The sequence below is a fragment of the Hirundo rustica genome, chromosome Z (genome assembly GCF_015227805.2).
Source record: "Hirundo rustica isolate bHirRus1 chromosome Z, bHirRus1.pri.v3, whole genome shotgun sequence".
NCBI classification, from domain to species: domain Eukaryota; kingdom Metazoa; phylum Chordata; class Aves; order Passeriformes; family Hirundinidae; genus Hirundo; species Hirundo rustica.
In genome coordinates, this window is record NC_053488.1 from 319,699 (window position 1) to 335,225 (window position 15,527).

The following is a 15,527-nucleotide window of genomic DNA, read 5'->3' on the forward strand; positions in this document are numbered from 1 at the left end:
CCCCCTCACACCCGTCCCTCAGGGCGGTGCGGGCGCGGAGCGGGGCCCCTCCCGCACTTTGTGCCGCGCCCCGCCCGCCGCCGTTGGGCCGGCCCGGCGCTCTCTCCGCCCCACCGGCGCGCCCCGTCCCTGCGGCCGCTCAGCCCCGGCCCGCGGCGGCGGCGGCAGCGCGGGCGGCCCCGCCCCCGGCCCCTTTCCGCCGGGCTCGGCTCCCGGCGCCTTCCGCCGCCCGCGGGCCAGCGGCAGCAGCGGCAGCAGGAGGAGGAGGAGGAGGTGGTGGAGGCGGCGGCGGGCGGCTCGGCGGGCCCGGGAGTGGCTCCATGGCGACCGCGGCGGCGGAACCGGTGTACGGGCTCTCGGAGGACGAGGTAGGTCCCCGCGGACGGGCTGGGTTCGGGGTGTGCCGGGGCCGCGTCAGTGGGAGCCGCGGCTGGGGTTCGGGGGCTGGGCGAAGGTCGGCGGTCGGTCCGGGAGGACAAGCGCTGCCCACTCCGCGGGGCTCCGCGCCCCTCCCGCAGCGGCCACTTGCCCGGGAGCGGCCCGGCCCGGGAAGCGCTGCCCGCACCTCCGGCAGGTGCGGCCGCCCAGAGCCCGCGGGTGTCTCGGCCGGGCCGGCGGCGAACAAAGAGCCAGGGTTCTGCGGGCGGGGGAGTGGGCCGCCCCTCTCCGCCTCCTCCCCGCAGCGCTGCCGGTGTCCCCAGGGAGCGGCCGCGGGGCCCGTGCGCCGGGTACTGTGTCAGACACAGCCTAGCCCCAATGCAGATGGAGCTGATAAGCGGGGTAGGACCCGCGATAACTAATCGCCGTGTGCCGGCTTTATCAGCCGATGTCTTCTGCAGAACCAAACAAATCATGCGGGCATGAGAACAGTCCAGTTTACTTCAGGTGAATGTTAAAAATCTTATTTAATGTCCTTTTTGTTTCATTGCTTTGGTCAGGTGCTCCTTTTCTTAGGAGCCGGTGTCATAGAGCATCAGCAATGGGCAAGGCTGCATGATTGGGCTGTGGTTTCAGGGTATCGGCTGCTAGGAGCGCACGTATTGCTTTTGTTAATACAGGAGTGAACAATAATTACAACAGCATTGCTTCCGGTTTTGCGGGGCTGAACACAGCGGGTGATGTGTCAATGTGTTTGTGGTGTAGAAGAATCTAACATTAAAAACATCTTCTGCCTTGTGAAAGCTGACAGACAGCGTTTCTTACCTGGTGTATTTGAGCAGCACCGAGTCTGGATGACTGTAATGTTTAATTTTCACTGGGAAGGAGGTTCCTGGGCAGGAGTGGGTGGTTGGGGGCGGGGGGAGGGTGTTGTTTGTTAAATTATAAAGCTGGGAGCAGAGTGATTGCAAATGCCCTGCATATGCGTGAGGGTAGGGGCGAGGAGAGGGCATTGCAGGAGCGTTGGGCGATGTAGATAGCAAGCACAACAGCAGAGGGGAACCTTCTCCTCCCTGGGCTGTTTCCATAAGCCTTGGCGTGAGCACAGTGGTGGCTGGCAGCAGCTTTGGGCCAGCTCGGTGCCTTGCCCGACCCTGCAGGTAGCTGGGCCCACTGCCGAGCCATCTGCAGGGCCGGGGCTGCCGGAGGGCCTGCCGTAATCCTGCCCGGTGCTGGGCTGCCAGAGGGGCTGTGGTGATCTTTCCTGCTCCTGGGCTGCTGGGGGATTTGCACAGGCTTAGGCGGTAGCTAAAGGCAGTGAGGTTTGCTGTCCGAACATGGGCATCCCAAAACACTTGATTGGAGGTGCTTTTGTGCTTATATTAGCAAGTGTGATCTGTGAGGAAAAGGGAAACCTGGAGCCACCCTGCTAGGTCCCAGGGAGGTGGCTGGGAACAGCATGCTGGAGCTTGGCTGCTGCCTTTTCTGTTGTGCGTGCGCTTGCTGTGTCTTTTGTCCCTGCCTCCTGCCTTGACATATGCTGGTACTTGCACAGAATGCTAAAGAGAAATGGATACAGGGAGAAATCTGCTGGCTGCTCTCACCTTGGCTTGGAGGTGGAGGGATCTTGCGAGAGCAGGGGCTGTTCCTGCCGTGATGCTCAGTCCCAGCTGGTGCCAGGGACCTGGCCTGTGGAGCTGCGGGCGAGGAGATGTGTTTGTCACTCATCTCCCGAGGTAAAACGAAGCTGTTGGAAAAGGAGCTGCTGGGAAAAGAAGGGGTCTGGTCTCAGTGGTCACAGCAATGACCACAGCCACACTGCCTGAGGGACAGGAGACTCTGCTTTGTTTCCTGCTTTGCTGTGCATCTGCTGGTGCTGGAAACTTCTCAGGAAGAGCAGTGACCATCTAAAACTACAGTGGGAGTCCACAAACGGAAACAGGATGGAAGAAAGAGGGAAAAGGGACTGAGAGAGGGGTGGCATGGAGAAGGGTGCAGGTGATACAGCCTGTTGGGCTGTAGTTTCATGATCCTGAGAGCCTGACCCGCTGTTGAATCTCGAGTCATGGGCAGAGGGGAGGATGGTCTCTCTCAGGAAGAAGGCTGTAAGAAAGCTCTCGTAAAGGTAAAGCTCTAGAGGGCTGAGGAAGGTGTGCTGACAGTTCTCTGCGTGCTGGCTTGTGTGTGTTATGACTTCCCGCTAGCATTGGCTTGGACTTGGCTCATCGTTTTTTGGAAAGCAGAGCTCTATTAGCTGTGAGAGGCTGAGTTGCTATGTGGACATATTCAGCCTATTCATTTCCTTTGTTCCTGCCTGGGTTTGAAATGCAGTTTGCAGATCTGTTGTAGATGCGTTTTGGAGGGCTTTGAGCTGGCCTTGTGCAGTGCTTCCACTCCTGGCACATTTGCTGATTGGAAAATGCAGTGATTTACATGCAAGCTGGGCTTGCTGAGTGGCTCTCCAGAGAGAGAACCAGCAGCGTCTCCTCCAGACCAGAGGCACAGGCTTCCCTCCTGCTCGCACAGCTGATGTGTGTGGTAGGCGTAGGGTAGGCTGGGCTGCGTGTGCCGGCGTGTCTGCAGGGTATGGGCCTGCACTCATCCTCGTGGGTAGCTGTGCTTCCCCGGGCTGCCTTCCACAGGGACATTGTTCTGGTTTGCCCAAGGACTCTGATAGGTGTTGGAACACTAGGCAATTTGGGGATTTGGGGATCACTGAGTCACAGGGGATGAGCCAACCACTGCAGTTTGTTATGGCAGACCACACTGTGTTCATAGATCAGCCTCCTTGTCAGCCTGAACTGTGAAGTGTTTTATATCAATTAGTTAAAATTAGTTGTAAATCAGATTCATATCCTGCCAGTTTTTCACTGTCAGGGTGACCTCAGCACTGGGCCAGGCGGCCTGGGGGTGTGGGAGCTCCATCCCTGGGCTGTTCGGGACCATCGGGACACAGGCCTGGGCAGCCAGCTCTGGCTTAAACGGGGGTGGGCCAGGTCACCTCCAGAGGCTCCTGCCAACCTCAGCCCCTTTGCCACTCTCTGAAATAATATTTATACAGGCTCCTGGAAGCTTGGCTGCTTTCATGCATAATCTCTAAATATCAGTGTATATAAAAACTTACAGCCTTTTGTAGCAGAAAATGTTTGTGAATGAAGTGCACGTATTGTTTGTTTCAGTTTGGGTTTCTTGAGAGTCAAATGTTGCCCACACAAATCCACAAACATTTTGCTGTCTCAGTGTCCTTGGATGGAAGCAAAACTTGCAGCTCCTTGGATCTTGTTTGCTTGAATAAAAAAATGGAACTTCAGAAAAAAGATCCTTGAGGAGTGTCTTTTTATACTTTAAGATATTAGGGGGAAGATAGGTTCATGTGTGAAACTGCTCTCTGCAGTTCCAGTGTTCTTTTCTTTTCAAGTTCTATTCAACTTCTGTGACTTGTGATTGAGTCAATTGGAATTAGAGGCTTCCTACTGAGATGACATTTTGTCATGCCTTAGAAATTGTCAAAAGGATCTTATGTTCCTGAAGATATCTCGATGTGTGAGATACAATCCCATATGTCTCAAATAATTCTGCATGTAGTCACTGCAGCCTAACCTTTCATCTTAGTTCTTGTGTGCTGTGCTGGGCAAAGCCTTGTGCCTGGGGAATGAATCCTGAAGGATTTCAAGACCTCGGGAGCCTGTGTGGTGCTTCGCTTGACTGTGACACACTTTGGGGAAAGGGAAACAAACCCAGTTCTGAGTATGATGGAGATGGTTCCTATGGACAGGATGAATTCCTGTATAGCACAGGCTCACCTGTAAGGGATCTGACCTCAGGGTAAGGAATAAGCCAAGATTTGCCACAGTGGTGCTATGGTGAAGTGCAGCTCGTGCTGTGACGGATAAAGTGTCTGTCTGTGCAAACTGTTTCAGACTGAGGCATATGGGAGGTTGGCTTTTGTGCCTTGTGTTTACATGTTCCTGATGGATTTGTTGCTTGGAATGATCTCCCTCGAGGGTGTCTCCTTTCCGGTGCTTGAGTGTCATGGTAATGGATCCATGAGATGGGGCTGCAAAGGCCTCAAGAAGATGTTATTGCTCATGATCAGCAGGATTTATTGGGGAGGAAAAGGGCTGCGACTTTCCCTCCCTCTCTGGAGCTGGTGACAGCAGTGACGTGTGGGAGTTCAGGCTGGGTTTCTCTACTTTGCATTTGAAGCAAACCATAAACTGAGGAAGAGCTGTTGGGGCAGTGTCAGTGCTGTAGATGGTTGCAGTTAGATTTCAGGTGCTGTTTCCTGCTGTGTGGCCTCAGTGGTGAGGCCGTACCTTGCTGCTGTGCTGGCACAGCCAGAGATGTTCCCTGAACCCCGGCTGTCCCCACGCAGCCCCTGGCAGGACGGGCGCTGGGGAGGGGTTCCAGAGCCGTGTCCCTTCATCGTGCTGCTTCCAGCTCAGCTCCTGGAGCGGCGCTGGAGCACCGGGTGCTGTGGCACTGGATGGGGGCACGGGTGTGCGGGAGAAGCGCTTGTGAGCAGCTGTGGGGGGCCAGTCTGCCCAGGGATGCACCCCTGGCCCCATGAGCTTCAGCCCAGCCCCCTGCTGCCTGAACCTGGAGGCTTTATGTGAAAAAACCCTTGAGGAGATGCACCCTTTGTCGCCACTGCTGAACACAGACCCTTTAAATGAGAGCTCTGTTGTTTCTGCTCTGAATATTCTGGTTACATAAATGCCTTTCTGCCGTCTGAGTGTGAGAGGGGCCTCCCTTGGTCACAGCACTGACAGTGTCTTAGCAATAAGCAATTCGAATTAGTGACTTTTTCATTGACCCTGAATTGTTTTTATAGACTCTAAGAGACACTGGCTTCAGGGATAACATGTAAACTGTAAATGCTGATTAAAAAGTCCAGGTAAGGAAGCATTTCATAAATGACAGGGCTTGCATATCTACTTGTGTGGCAGAATATCAAAACAGGCTGTGGTTCTCAGGAGGTCAATAGATTTTTATAACAGCCTGCATTTAAAAGCAGCTTTTGATGAGTTATCGGCATGTGTCGGTCACTAGTGCTGACACTAAGTAAATTCTAGTTTTATTATAAAATGAATGTAGAGACATTTAAGGAGGCTTGTATTAACATGAGGGTCTGAGGGAGACAAGGAGTGTTAGTTTTAGCTATATCCCCGTTCAGAGAAGGCTCTGTCTCCCCTTGCTGTTGTCCTGTCCTCTGAGGTATGCAGGTCGTGCAACCCATGGTTGTCCCGTTGCTGCCTGTGGGAAGCGGGGGATAAAGCATTCCTTGGGTTCCGTGTGGAGGGCTGGCCGTTGGAGGGCACTGTGTAATGGGAAATGGGAATTCGAGGTTTTCCTCTCCTCCTGCACAGAGGCCATTTTCCTGGGAAGCAAATATGGACAGTGAGTCCCGCACCTGTTTCTGGGCAGGCACCTCGCCCCCGGGGCACAGCTTGTGCCGGGAGTTACAGTTAACACATCTCTGACACGATTTTTGTGTTTTGTTTTGAAAATATCACCAGCCATGGTAGGAGTGCCGAATGAGCTTATCTGTCGCAAGGGAATTGTTGTCATGTCTTAGGATGTTGTAGGAGGAATTCACTCCCTGCAGCTTCTAGGCTGGAGTTGTGTCTGCAGCCAGTGAAAGGTTCGGTGAGATAAAATACTTCTCCTTTCTGACCCAAACACAGCTCCTGGTGTGAGGTGCCTGCCTGCACAGGTGCTGCAGGATCCAGAGGCCACATTGGAGCTGGTGCTGTGCAGCCTGTTGGCAGCTCACTGATTTCTGCAGGACTGCGCCAAATTGACAACCTTGCAGTCCCAGAAGATGGGATGGGGCCAAGACCTTTGCTTAACCGAACTCTGTGCAATATAAACTGGGGCTTTCTGAGCAAGCTGGAAACTTCCAGCCCTTGTAATAGCAGTGAGGGCTGGATTATCCAACAGCTTCAGTCAACAGAAGGTCGTAGATGTGATAACAATGTGCAGAAGTAGCTTGATTTAATGACAATTAAATTTTGGTGTTGGTGAACAGAGAAATCTCATTAACTTCCATAAATTTCTCCATCTTTTGCTTTGTATGCTACTTCCTCTTAAATGTTTCACTGTGTTAAGAGCGGGGTTTTACTGTAGCAGTAGTAGAAGTGCTGCTGGGCAGCTCTGTCCTCTTGTGGGAAGAGGTGCAGTGTAATCTTGTGTACACTGTTATTTTGGGTAAGCTGGGTAGGAATGTGGTGCGGGTTGGGTGACTCCTACCTCGGGCACTGGGAGGAAGGAATGTGGTTTTACTGCTGGCGTGCTCAGCTCAGGACTGGAGCTGCTGCCAGGTCAGTGCTAACACCTGACAGGGTTTACCTGGGACTGGAACTGTGGCTTTCAGAAGTATTTGCACAGTGTCACGCCAACTTTTTCCAGCATGGGGTTCTTAAGCTGCCCAGTTGCTAGTGCTGTAGTGTTCCCTTCCCCTGCTCCCACTGTCTTTTCCTCTCCTCTGCCAGAAGGAAGGAAGAAACCCAAATCCTTAGGAAAGGGATTGTTTTCTGTAGAGAACTAGTAATTAATTTTAATGTAAGAGATGTGGCTAAATTGCACAGGCCTGGAAGCTAATTGCAGTTAAAATAGTTAAAAATAAACCAACCTATAAAATCAATTCAAAGCCTCAACAAAACAAATCCAGAAACTTAATTTCTGAGATGGATTATGGAATATATTGAGATATGTCTGCCATAAGACTGGGCAACAGACTTGGAGTGTATATTTGTAATTGTTCATTTTTTTTTTCCTCCCTCCATTTGACCATAATTCCTGTGTGCTGGCAGGCTGTAGCTGTTTGTCAGAATGCTGATTTCTAGGATTTAGGAACCTTGCCTGTAGTCAAAATAAATGTCTCCAGTTGTGAGAACACTGGCTATTCTGAGGAATCACTCCATGGATGAGTTGGGCTCTGCCATTAAGCCACAGCACCTTATTTTGGTGCCTCCCTGCATGGATCAGTGTGGCTGTATCGGTGTCCTGCCAGCTCAAGCCAGGTTTTCCTATTTCCATGTAGTTTATCTGCTGGAGAGGAGCAGAACGATTTGGAACAGGGAGCACAACCATGTTGTCCACTCTCCTTTGGCACATCCTAGTGCTGAATGATCCTGGCTTGAGGGTGGAAGTACGTTCCTGTAATCTGTGTTGGTTTTAATTGAAAGCAGTTGAAAGTCTGACTCTCTCTTAGCGTCTTTATGTTATGTAGATGATCACACTGAATTCATGGTGAGATTTTGTAGAGATGGGAGCGATGAGTAGTGTGCAGGAGAAGGTTCCTCCTCCCATCCCCCATGGATGGTCTGTTTGGAAATTAGTGTGGTGGGGAAAATCTGCTTTTGACCTCTTCCTGATGGCACTGGATCGAAGGTTTGGAACGTGCTGCTCTGGAAGCCATGTGAACAAAAATGAATTCTCCACAGAAGTGTTGGGGTGGGACAGAGGAGCTGCTCCCATCAGAGGTACTTTAGCCTGATTTATTCAAATGAACCAAATGTGGATTTTTGGATTGGGTGTACTGCACGGCTGTCGTGACTGTATCCTTAGCACTGGGCCCTTGTGGCAGAGCTGGGTGTGTGTGATGTGCTGAGACCTTCAGCTGGTGCTTGTTTCATCTGTGCAGAGACCTTCAGCTGGTGCTGATGCTTGTCTCATCTGTGCTGAGGGCCTTCAGCTGGTGCTGGTGCTTGTTTCATCTGTGCTGAGGGCCTTCAGCTGGTGCTGGTGCTTGTTTCATCTGTGCAGAGACCTTCAGCTGGTGCTGGTGCTTGTTTCATCTGTGCTGAGGGCCTTCAGCTGGTGCTGGTGCTTGTTTCATCTGTGCAGAGACCTTCAGCTGGTGCTGGTGCTTGTTTCATCTGTGCAGAGACCTTCAGCTGGTGCTGGTGCTTGTTTCATCTGTGCTGAGGGCCTTCAGCTGGTGCTGGTTTCAGTGATTGGTCCCAGGACAATTCACTTGCACCTCCACCCTCTACTCGAGCACAGCGAGTTGAAGCTGATGGTTTCTGGAGCAGCTCACAAGAGTCTTGTGGATTTGCACTGCTGAAGGAGATGCTGCTTTCTCTTGTACACCCTTGTATGCCCTGGGACCTTCCGTGGCTCAGTACAAATCTGCAGACAGCGTCCCGTGTCTTTGGGACTGTTGAATTGCAGCGACTTCTGGAAAGGCAATGGAAGTCAGAGGTGTGTGGTAGGAGCTGCTGGGGTGGTGGTGGAGGGTGTGTGTGAAGGGAGGGAAGGGCACCTGCTCTTTGGTGGCCGTGAACTGTGAAGTTGGCTGTGTGAGTTTCATGAATCCAGAGCTTTGGCTGGAATCCTGACCCTGATGTAGTCTGTGGTGAGTTTGTCTAAAAGCAGCTCATCTGTAGTCATATGGGAATGTTAAATGGATGGATTCTCTAACAAACAAGTGGAGTTTTTAACATTTCTTTAAAGATTTCTTGAGTTGACTGTTCCTGCTGTTTGTGGTGAAGGGAGTGGTAAGAGGGAGAAGTGGTGTGTGGATAAAACTGAGTCTGGGCCTTGTGCTTGTGCTGATTCAGCCTCCTTAACAAAGCAAGAGCTTTGCTGGGCAGTGATGAGCAATGGACTTGCTTCTTTAACCTCTGCCCTTGGTACACTGATGTCCAATGTATTATAAAACATTGGCTTGGCCATTGTTTGTAATAGTTGAGCTGAAAGAACTTGGAAACGGTGTCTTGAACAAGTGTTGCTTTAGTGAACTGAGAGCATATGGCAGTGGTGTACATGCACCTCCATTTTATAGCTGTGGGAATGGTGTCGCTGTTTAAAGGTCAGGATCATCTCCCTGCCTCACTTCTTATGTGCCTTTTCTCCCCTCCCTTTGTTAAAATGCAGTCTTAGTGCTGAAGTTTATCCCCATCCCAGTGGATGGATGGACACTTGAGGTGGAGAACTGCCCGATCCAAGGAGTGGCGAGTTGGGCGGCTTAGGTGCTGAGTGCCACAGTGAGGGGCATGTTCCTTGCGCAGCCTGTGCTTGATTTGGATAGGTGGTGGAGGCACGTTTGTGTGGGTGCCTGAAAGACAGTATCCTTGCTGGCTGTTTGGTTTGTTTCAGTGCCATCTGGTCAAGTCTGGTCACCTATTATTTTATTCCTTGTGTCCATAGAAAAACATTCAGTCCTCAGGGTGAGGTAAATTCCTGTGCAGGCCTGGCCTGGCCTGTGTGTGAATAACCACTCCTGCTACCGTGGCCCGAGGAGGCACTTCTCCTTTGCGTTCCTGTGGGAGGGAGCCTTGCTCTGTGGTTTTCCCTGGCAGGGTAGGCTGGTGCCAGCAATACTGTGCATGACACACCTGGCTCCTGCCAGTGTCCGTGCCCGTGACTCACTGTCCCTGCTGTCGGAGTAGGGGTGTGCCGGGAGCACAGTGGGTGGGTGAATCCTGCTTCATGCCTTTCCTGTGGGCAGTGCCTCCTGGCCTCTACACCCCAGCAGGAGGGCTGTCTTCTCCTGTGCCATCCTCGCCTCAGCTGCCTGTGGTGCTGCTTCTCGCCCACAGTTGTGGGGCTGATCCTCTCCTACCAGTAGTGCTTGCTGAGAGGCTTGTAGGAGACCAGTGAGAGCATTCTCAATAAAAACGAGTGATTCCCAGGATACTGGTAGCCTGAGAGTACCAGAGGGGTGTTTTCCTTCCTCACAAGCAGCTCTGGCTATGGCATCGGGACTCCAACAGTGCCGCTGGTGCTCACTGGAGGTGCAGCGACCTGAGAGCTGGGAGGAAAAGGGACAGGCTTCCCGTGGCCACCAGGGAGGCGGGATGAAGGTCTGGAAACCAGAGCTGGATATGGGACTAACAGGCAGTGAACCTGAATAGATTGTTCTCTTTAAGGTAGCACTGTAACTATTTTTTCCCCAAATTTTCTTTTTTGTGCAAAGGGGATTATCCTGGTGCTTCTATTGCCTCTCCTATCCAGAAGCTACCTTCTCAATCTGTGTTCTCATTAGCATGATAAAGAACATGTTGCATTCTCCTCTCCCTGTTGAAGCTGAGATTTCACTTATCCCTGTTTAGGGGCCAGCTGCATCCCAAGGGTGGTGGGGATTCCCAAGGGGAGCTCCAGAATGGGAGAGGTGGGTGCAGCAGAGGCCAGCAGGCCCCCCTGTCCGGCAGGTGCTGTGCTGGGCAGGTCTGGCCAGGCTGCGAGCAAGGTCAGAGTTGTTTTTTCCAGGGATATCCTGCAGCTGTACTAGAGGTTGTGCCAAATCAAGTCACACAGTCAGGTTTTGGTTTTGCCTTAACTAGTTTCTGTTGTAGTTTGAAAGTCAAACATTGTAAACCAGACTGTGCTAAGTGGTTGCAGGCTGGGTGTGGATTACCTGCCAGGTCATTTGTCACCATGTTCCTGCATGCTCCTAATGCAGGATCCTGACAGAGCCCCTTTGGAAGCTGTTGAAACCACGGGCCCTTCCCAACTGTTGGTGACTGGCCTCAAAGTCTGCAGAGTTAAGATGCTGGAGTTTGTAGCTATGTGTTTTCAAGGCTTATGGTGACCTTCTCCTATCGTGTGCCTACCTGTGTCACTTTTTTCCTTAGAATGTTGTCCAAAATTTGACTTGGAATTAGTGCATGTTTAAAAACATTTCAGTCACTGCTTTAGTCACTGTTTAGATTGACACTGTTATTAAAGAAATGCCTCTTAATGCTGTTTGAATTGATTTAGCAAAATCCTGAATGGTTTCTTTGGCCTGCTGACCTCATGCGAATTAACTTTTAAACCCATGTGCTGCTTTCATTTCATTTTGGGTCTGGTCAGTTCAGTTCTGAGCTATTTCTACCTGCATTTGTGTTTCTTCATTTCACTCCAGTGAGAGATGATCAGCTGTAATTCAGTGCAGGTACCCTGGGCCAGTACGTGTTGCACAGCTCCCAGCAGCTCTCGAGTGTCTGTGTCTTACAATGGGTGAAGTTGTTTCAAATTCCCCAAACTTGGGCAGGAAGTGGATCCTGTGTGAGAGGGTGGTCAAAGGACAGTGCTGAAATGGCTGCTGCAGCCTGGACCTGGTGAGGGAAATCACTAAGCACTCAGCACTTTTGGTCACCTTTGTGTGTTGGATACCAGAACTATGGCATTTGGGAAGTGAAGTTGGGGTCCCCAGCCTGGTGTCACTGCGGGCTGGAGCACACAGGGGTCCCCAGCCCGGTGTCACTGCGGGCTGCAGCACACACGCCAATAGATAGCCTTTGATAAGGCTGGAATGTGCTGCAGAAGCTGTGTGTGTCACTGCAGGCTGTTGCTGTGGAAACTGGCTGGTTTTGGTGGTTTGGCTCTCGGCATCTCCTGATGTTTATTGGGAAGGTGAGGCAGTGCTGTGGCTGATTCCCCAGCCTGGAATTGCACGCAAGGGCTGGTGGACACCAGGGTTGTCACGCAGGTGTTGCTGGATGTGTGACCTGGGGTAGCTGCCATCAGGAGTCAGACAGGCTCTGCCTGTGTCCTGGGGCTGGCGTGGCTCCCCAAGGCATCTCCTGCTGGCTTGTCTCTGGGGTGTCGGGCGCTGGGGCTGCCATGGGGATAGGCTGACCCCAGGGGCTGTGGTGCTGTCCCTGTCCTAGAGGCCAGAGCTGGCAGGAGCTCCCTGCCTCCCACAGCTGGCCTTTGTTCTGGACAGGTTGTATGAGGAGGAGCACATGTTGTGTGTGTCTGTGCTATGTCTGAAAATCCAGGACCTCTGTGTGATAAAAGCTATTCACAGTTCCTGTCGGGGCTTCCTGGATTCCTCTTGCTCTGGCATTCACCTGAATGGTGAATGTGCCTTGTGTTTCCTGTGGATGTGGTTGGTGGTCTTGGTTCTGCTGCCCATTGTCTCCTCACTCGTGTCCCTGGGGCTCAGTGTTAAGCTCAAGAGTGAGCAGAGGCTGAAGGGCCAGCGTGGTGGTCTTTGCTGTGAGGGGCTTGTGCCCAGCAGCAAGGGCAGTTCTTGACCTTTGGATTTCATCTGTGATTGCAGTCTGTGCTCTTTCTGTTTTCTCAGATAGAGGAGGTACTCCCTGCAGTTTTCAGGAGGGGTTCAAGCCCTTTGCCATTGTCAAAGTGGCCATTGATGTGGTGTCAGTCCTTGGAGTGATGCTGCTCAGACTGGAACATCCTTGCTGTTTCAATGACACTAAGGAGATTTTTCTTTCTGAGAAATCTCAAGTCTTCCAGTCAGATGGAAAGACAGGAATGTGGGTAATTGAGAGAGGACAAGCTGTGATCACCTCTGAAAAGCTTTTTAACGGAGAAATTCCCCTTCCTCTTCTCCCTCCTAATATTCCATAAATGCTTTCAATGCTTGGAAGGTGCCTTAGAGGCAGGACAGGGGAGTACATGGATTTACTGTTTTTTACAGTTTTCTGACTTCACTTGTAGTTTTTAGGGAAGGCTGGACAAGGAAAGCTCTCTGTTTGAGAGCTGTGAGTGTTGGAAGAGAGCACTTTGCTTCTCTGGATGCAGAAATATTGGATATTGCCATCAGAAGATGCATAGTTGCATAGTAGGCTTTGTGTGCCAGTGAAGGTGTCTGCTGGGCTGTCAGGCACTCTCATTATTAAATAAAAATTACCCTTTTGCATTCAAGCAATGACTTGGGAAATACTAGTTGGGTGAATTTTTCATTATTCCAGCTTATTCCAGTTTAGTGGTAGCTCTGGCCTGGCTGCTGTGGGCAGGGACTGTGGGCAAATTGAGCAGTGACTAGGCTGAAATGTTACCTCTGAGATGGTCAAAGCAAAACAGGATGAAGTTGTTGCAAGGAGTTGAAGGGACAGTAAATAATATTAATTTCTTTCCCATTGCTCCCTGCATCTTTGGCAGCTTACGTGTTGTGCTGGGACCTCTTTCTGGTTTAGACGTGTTCCCATCTCTCAGTGGTTATTGGTTATGTGGGAGGAACTGGTACTTTTGCTCTAGCATCCCCCTGAATTCCTTTGTCTGGGTATTGGAGCTTTGTGCTTTTTTTTTTCCTTGTTATAAAAATGCTTGGGAAGAGAGAATAAATCCCTCTGCACACACCTGTTCCATAGAGTTGTTCCTTGGGAGGCTGTTTCTCAAGGCCAGTGACCTTCAGGCTTCCTTCTGACAAAGCAGGCTGTGATTTGTGCCACACAAGTTGCTGCCTTTTCCTTGCCCGGGGCTGGAGCCGCTCCTGTTGTCTCTGTGGCCTGTGTTGGGAAGCAAGCTGGGATTCAGCAGATATTAGCTAGTCCTGCGTGCCAGGCTGATTCCCTGGGTTAGCAGCAAAATTGGACTTTGTGTAGATCATCTTGTTATTTCTGGAGGGGGGTGTGACTTCATTTAAACCTGCCTGAAGGAAACTGAGTTTGCTCTTCAGACTTGTGGTAATTTGTGTGATCCCAAGAGCTTTTCACTGCTGTACTTCAGTCATTGTAATATGCATTTGTGTTCTTGGAAGAAAAATCCCGTTCTTTACTCCTGAGGTTGTTGACTGAGCTCTTTGAAAGTCCTTGTGGTGTCAGGAACAACCAGCCCCGTGTGTACCTCATCATCTCTGCAGGCAGCAATGGGATACAGGGTCAAGAATTAGCAGGTAGAAGCAATAATTTCTTTACACAACTGGTTGCTGTGGAAGCCGATCCACTACCTGTAACTTGCCTGAGGAATTCAGCATTGCTGTGCCCTCTGCTCCTTTCCTTTTCTGCCTCTTTGAGGAACATGCATCTGTGCTGCCTCAGGACAAGCTCCTGCTCTGGGATGCTGAATGACTGACCCTATTGCAGCCCTTCTGCAGAACATGGGTTCTGAATGTGCCTTTTGTTTGGGACATCGAGCCCCAGTTTGCATCCAGAATGCCTGGCAGGACACAAAGTGCCGCCTTTGTTTTAGATAATGAGTGGTGAATATTTTAATGAGTGTTTCTTAGTCTAGTCAGTGTCAAGTACCATTTTGGGAGCAAGTGACTGAGCTAACCTCTGAGCTTGGTCCGGCAACAATCCATTTATTGACAGAATGTCACAAATTTTGAAGAGATTCCACATAAACAATTAATACAACTACAAACCAAAACAAACTGCCACCCTAAATCTAGCAAGCAACGCTCCCCCTAAAACCCTTCCAAGCCGTCCACCATCAATATATTTGCAGATATTACTGATACAATCAAAAAACGTGTGCAGTAGCATTATGACTGTGTTTGTTTTTCTTTAGTCTGTGTGTCTTTACCCTGTCTGTCAGTGGATGCACTGGAGAAGTAAAGAAGACTTCCACTGTGGGATTTGTCCTTCCAGCCAGGAGGGGCTGTGTTCACTCCTGCTCAATTGCCCAAATCTAGTCAGCCTTTAGCCTGGATTAGTAACTGAACAGTTTTCTCTTTCTTTGTGAGACCCCACAGTTCTTGGGTGCAAGAGCCTGCTAGCCCTAGGCCATCCATTTATATGACAAATAAATACTCATAATGAACAAAAAGAGTCACATCTTTGTCAAGGGCTGCTGTGTTTGTAAAGTGAGCAGGAAAGGAAGGGGGAGAGAAGGAGGTAGAACATGGTGTGCAGGAAGGTTGGAAACAGCAGGACTATAACCAGGCTCTAAAAGCCTGACACGAGGTGTTCCTGGTGAGAGCAGATCCCTTCCCAATTGGCTTGGCCTTTTCTCTGGTTTCAGTGGCTGGTTTTTCTCCTCTAATCTGGGCAGAGGCTGTAATGGAGTGATTCTTCCCTCAAATAAGAAATTCTTGGGGAGCAAAGCCTTAATGGACAAGAGGTACTGCTAGAGGCTGTGATTTGTTATTCTTTTAGAAAAAGAAACTTGATCAAGATGAAGGGGAGAAGCCAAAGGAGTGAACTATTGGGGTGACTGACAACACCACTCACTGAAATGTTAACGTGTTTGGAAGAATTTTTTCACCAGGGGAGGTTGGAAACTCGTACAGTAACATTAATTATTAACTGCAGCCAAGAGCTGGAAGGTCTAATTTAATTTCTGGTTGGATAATAGGATGATTCATGCAACAAAACAAACTGTGTCAGAAAATGAAGTGTCTCTGTGAAAACTGACATTCACAACCTCTGCTCCGAGCTAAAGCTATTGCAGGTAAGCTATTACAGCAGCTAAAAAGTGAAAAGTACAGGCTGAATTCCCTGCAGATGTCAGGCTGTGATCCGTAG

At 50.5% G+C, this 15,527-nt stretch overlaps 1 protein-coding gene across 5 annotated transcripts in view; it reads left to right on the plus strand.

The window, feature by feature from the left end:
- The first annotated feature begins 252 nt into the window (after positions 1-252).
- Positions 253-15,527, plus strand: part of NEDD4L (NEDD4 like E3 ubiquitin protein ligase) — an 85,463-nt gene continuing 70,188 nt past the window's right edge. For 2 of the 5 annotated variants that reach the window (XM_040090435.2, XM_040090437.2), the window contains exon 1: positions 253-368. In XM_040090435.2, coding sequence (XP_039946369.1) covers positions 321-368 — 48 coding nt within the window. In that variant the 5' untranslated portion in view covers positions 253-320. Of the gene's footprint in view, positions 369-8,384; positions 8,587-15,527 lie in introns of those variants that run through there. The other 3 variants (XM_040090433.2, XM_040090436.2, XM_040090434.2) reach the window with 3 other exon arrangements.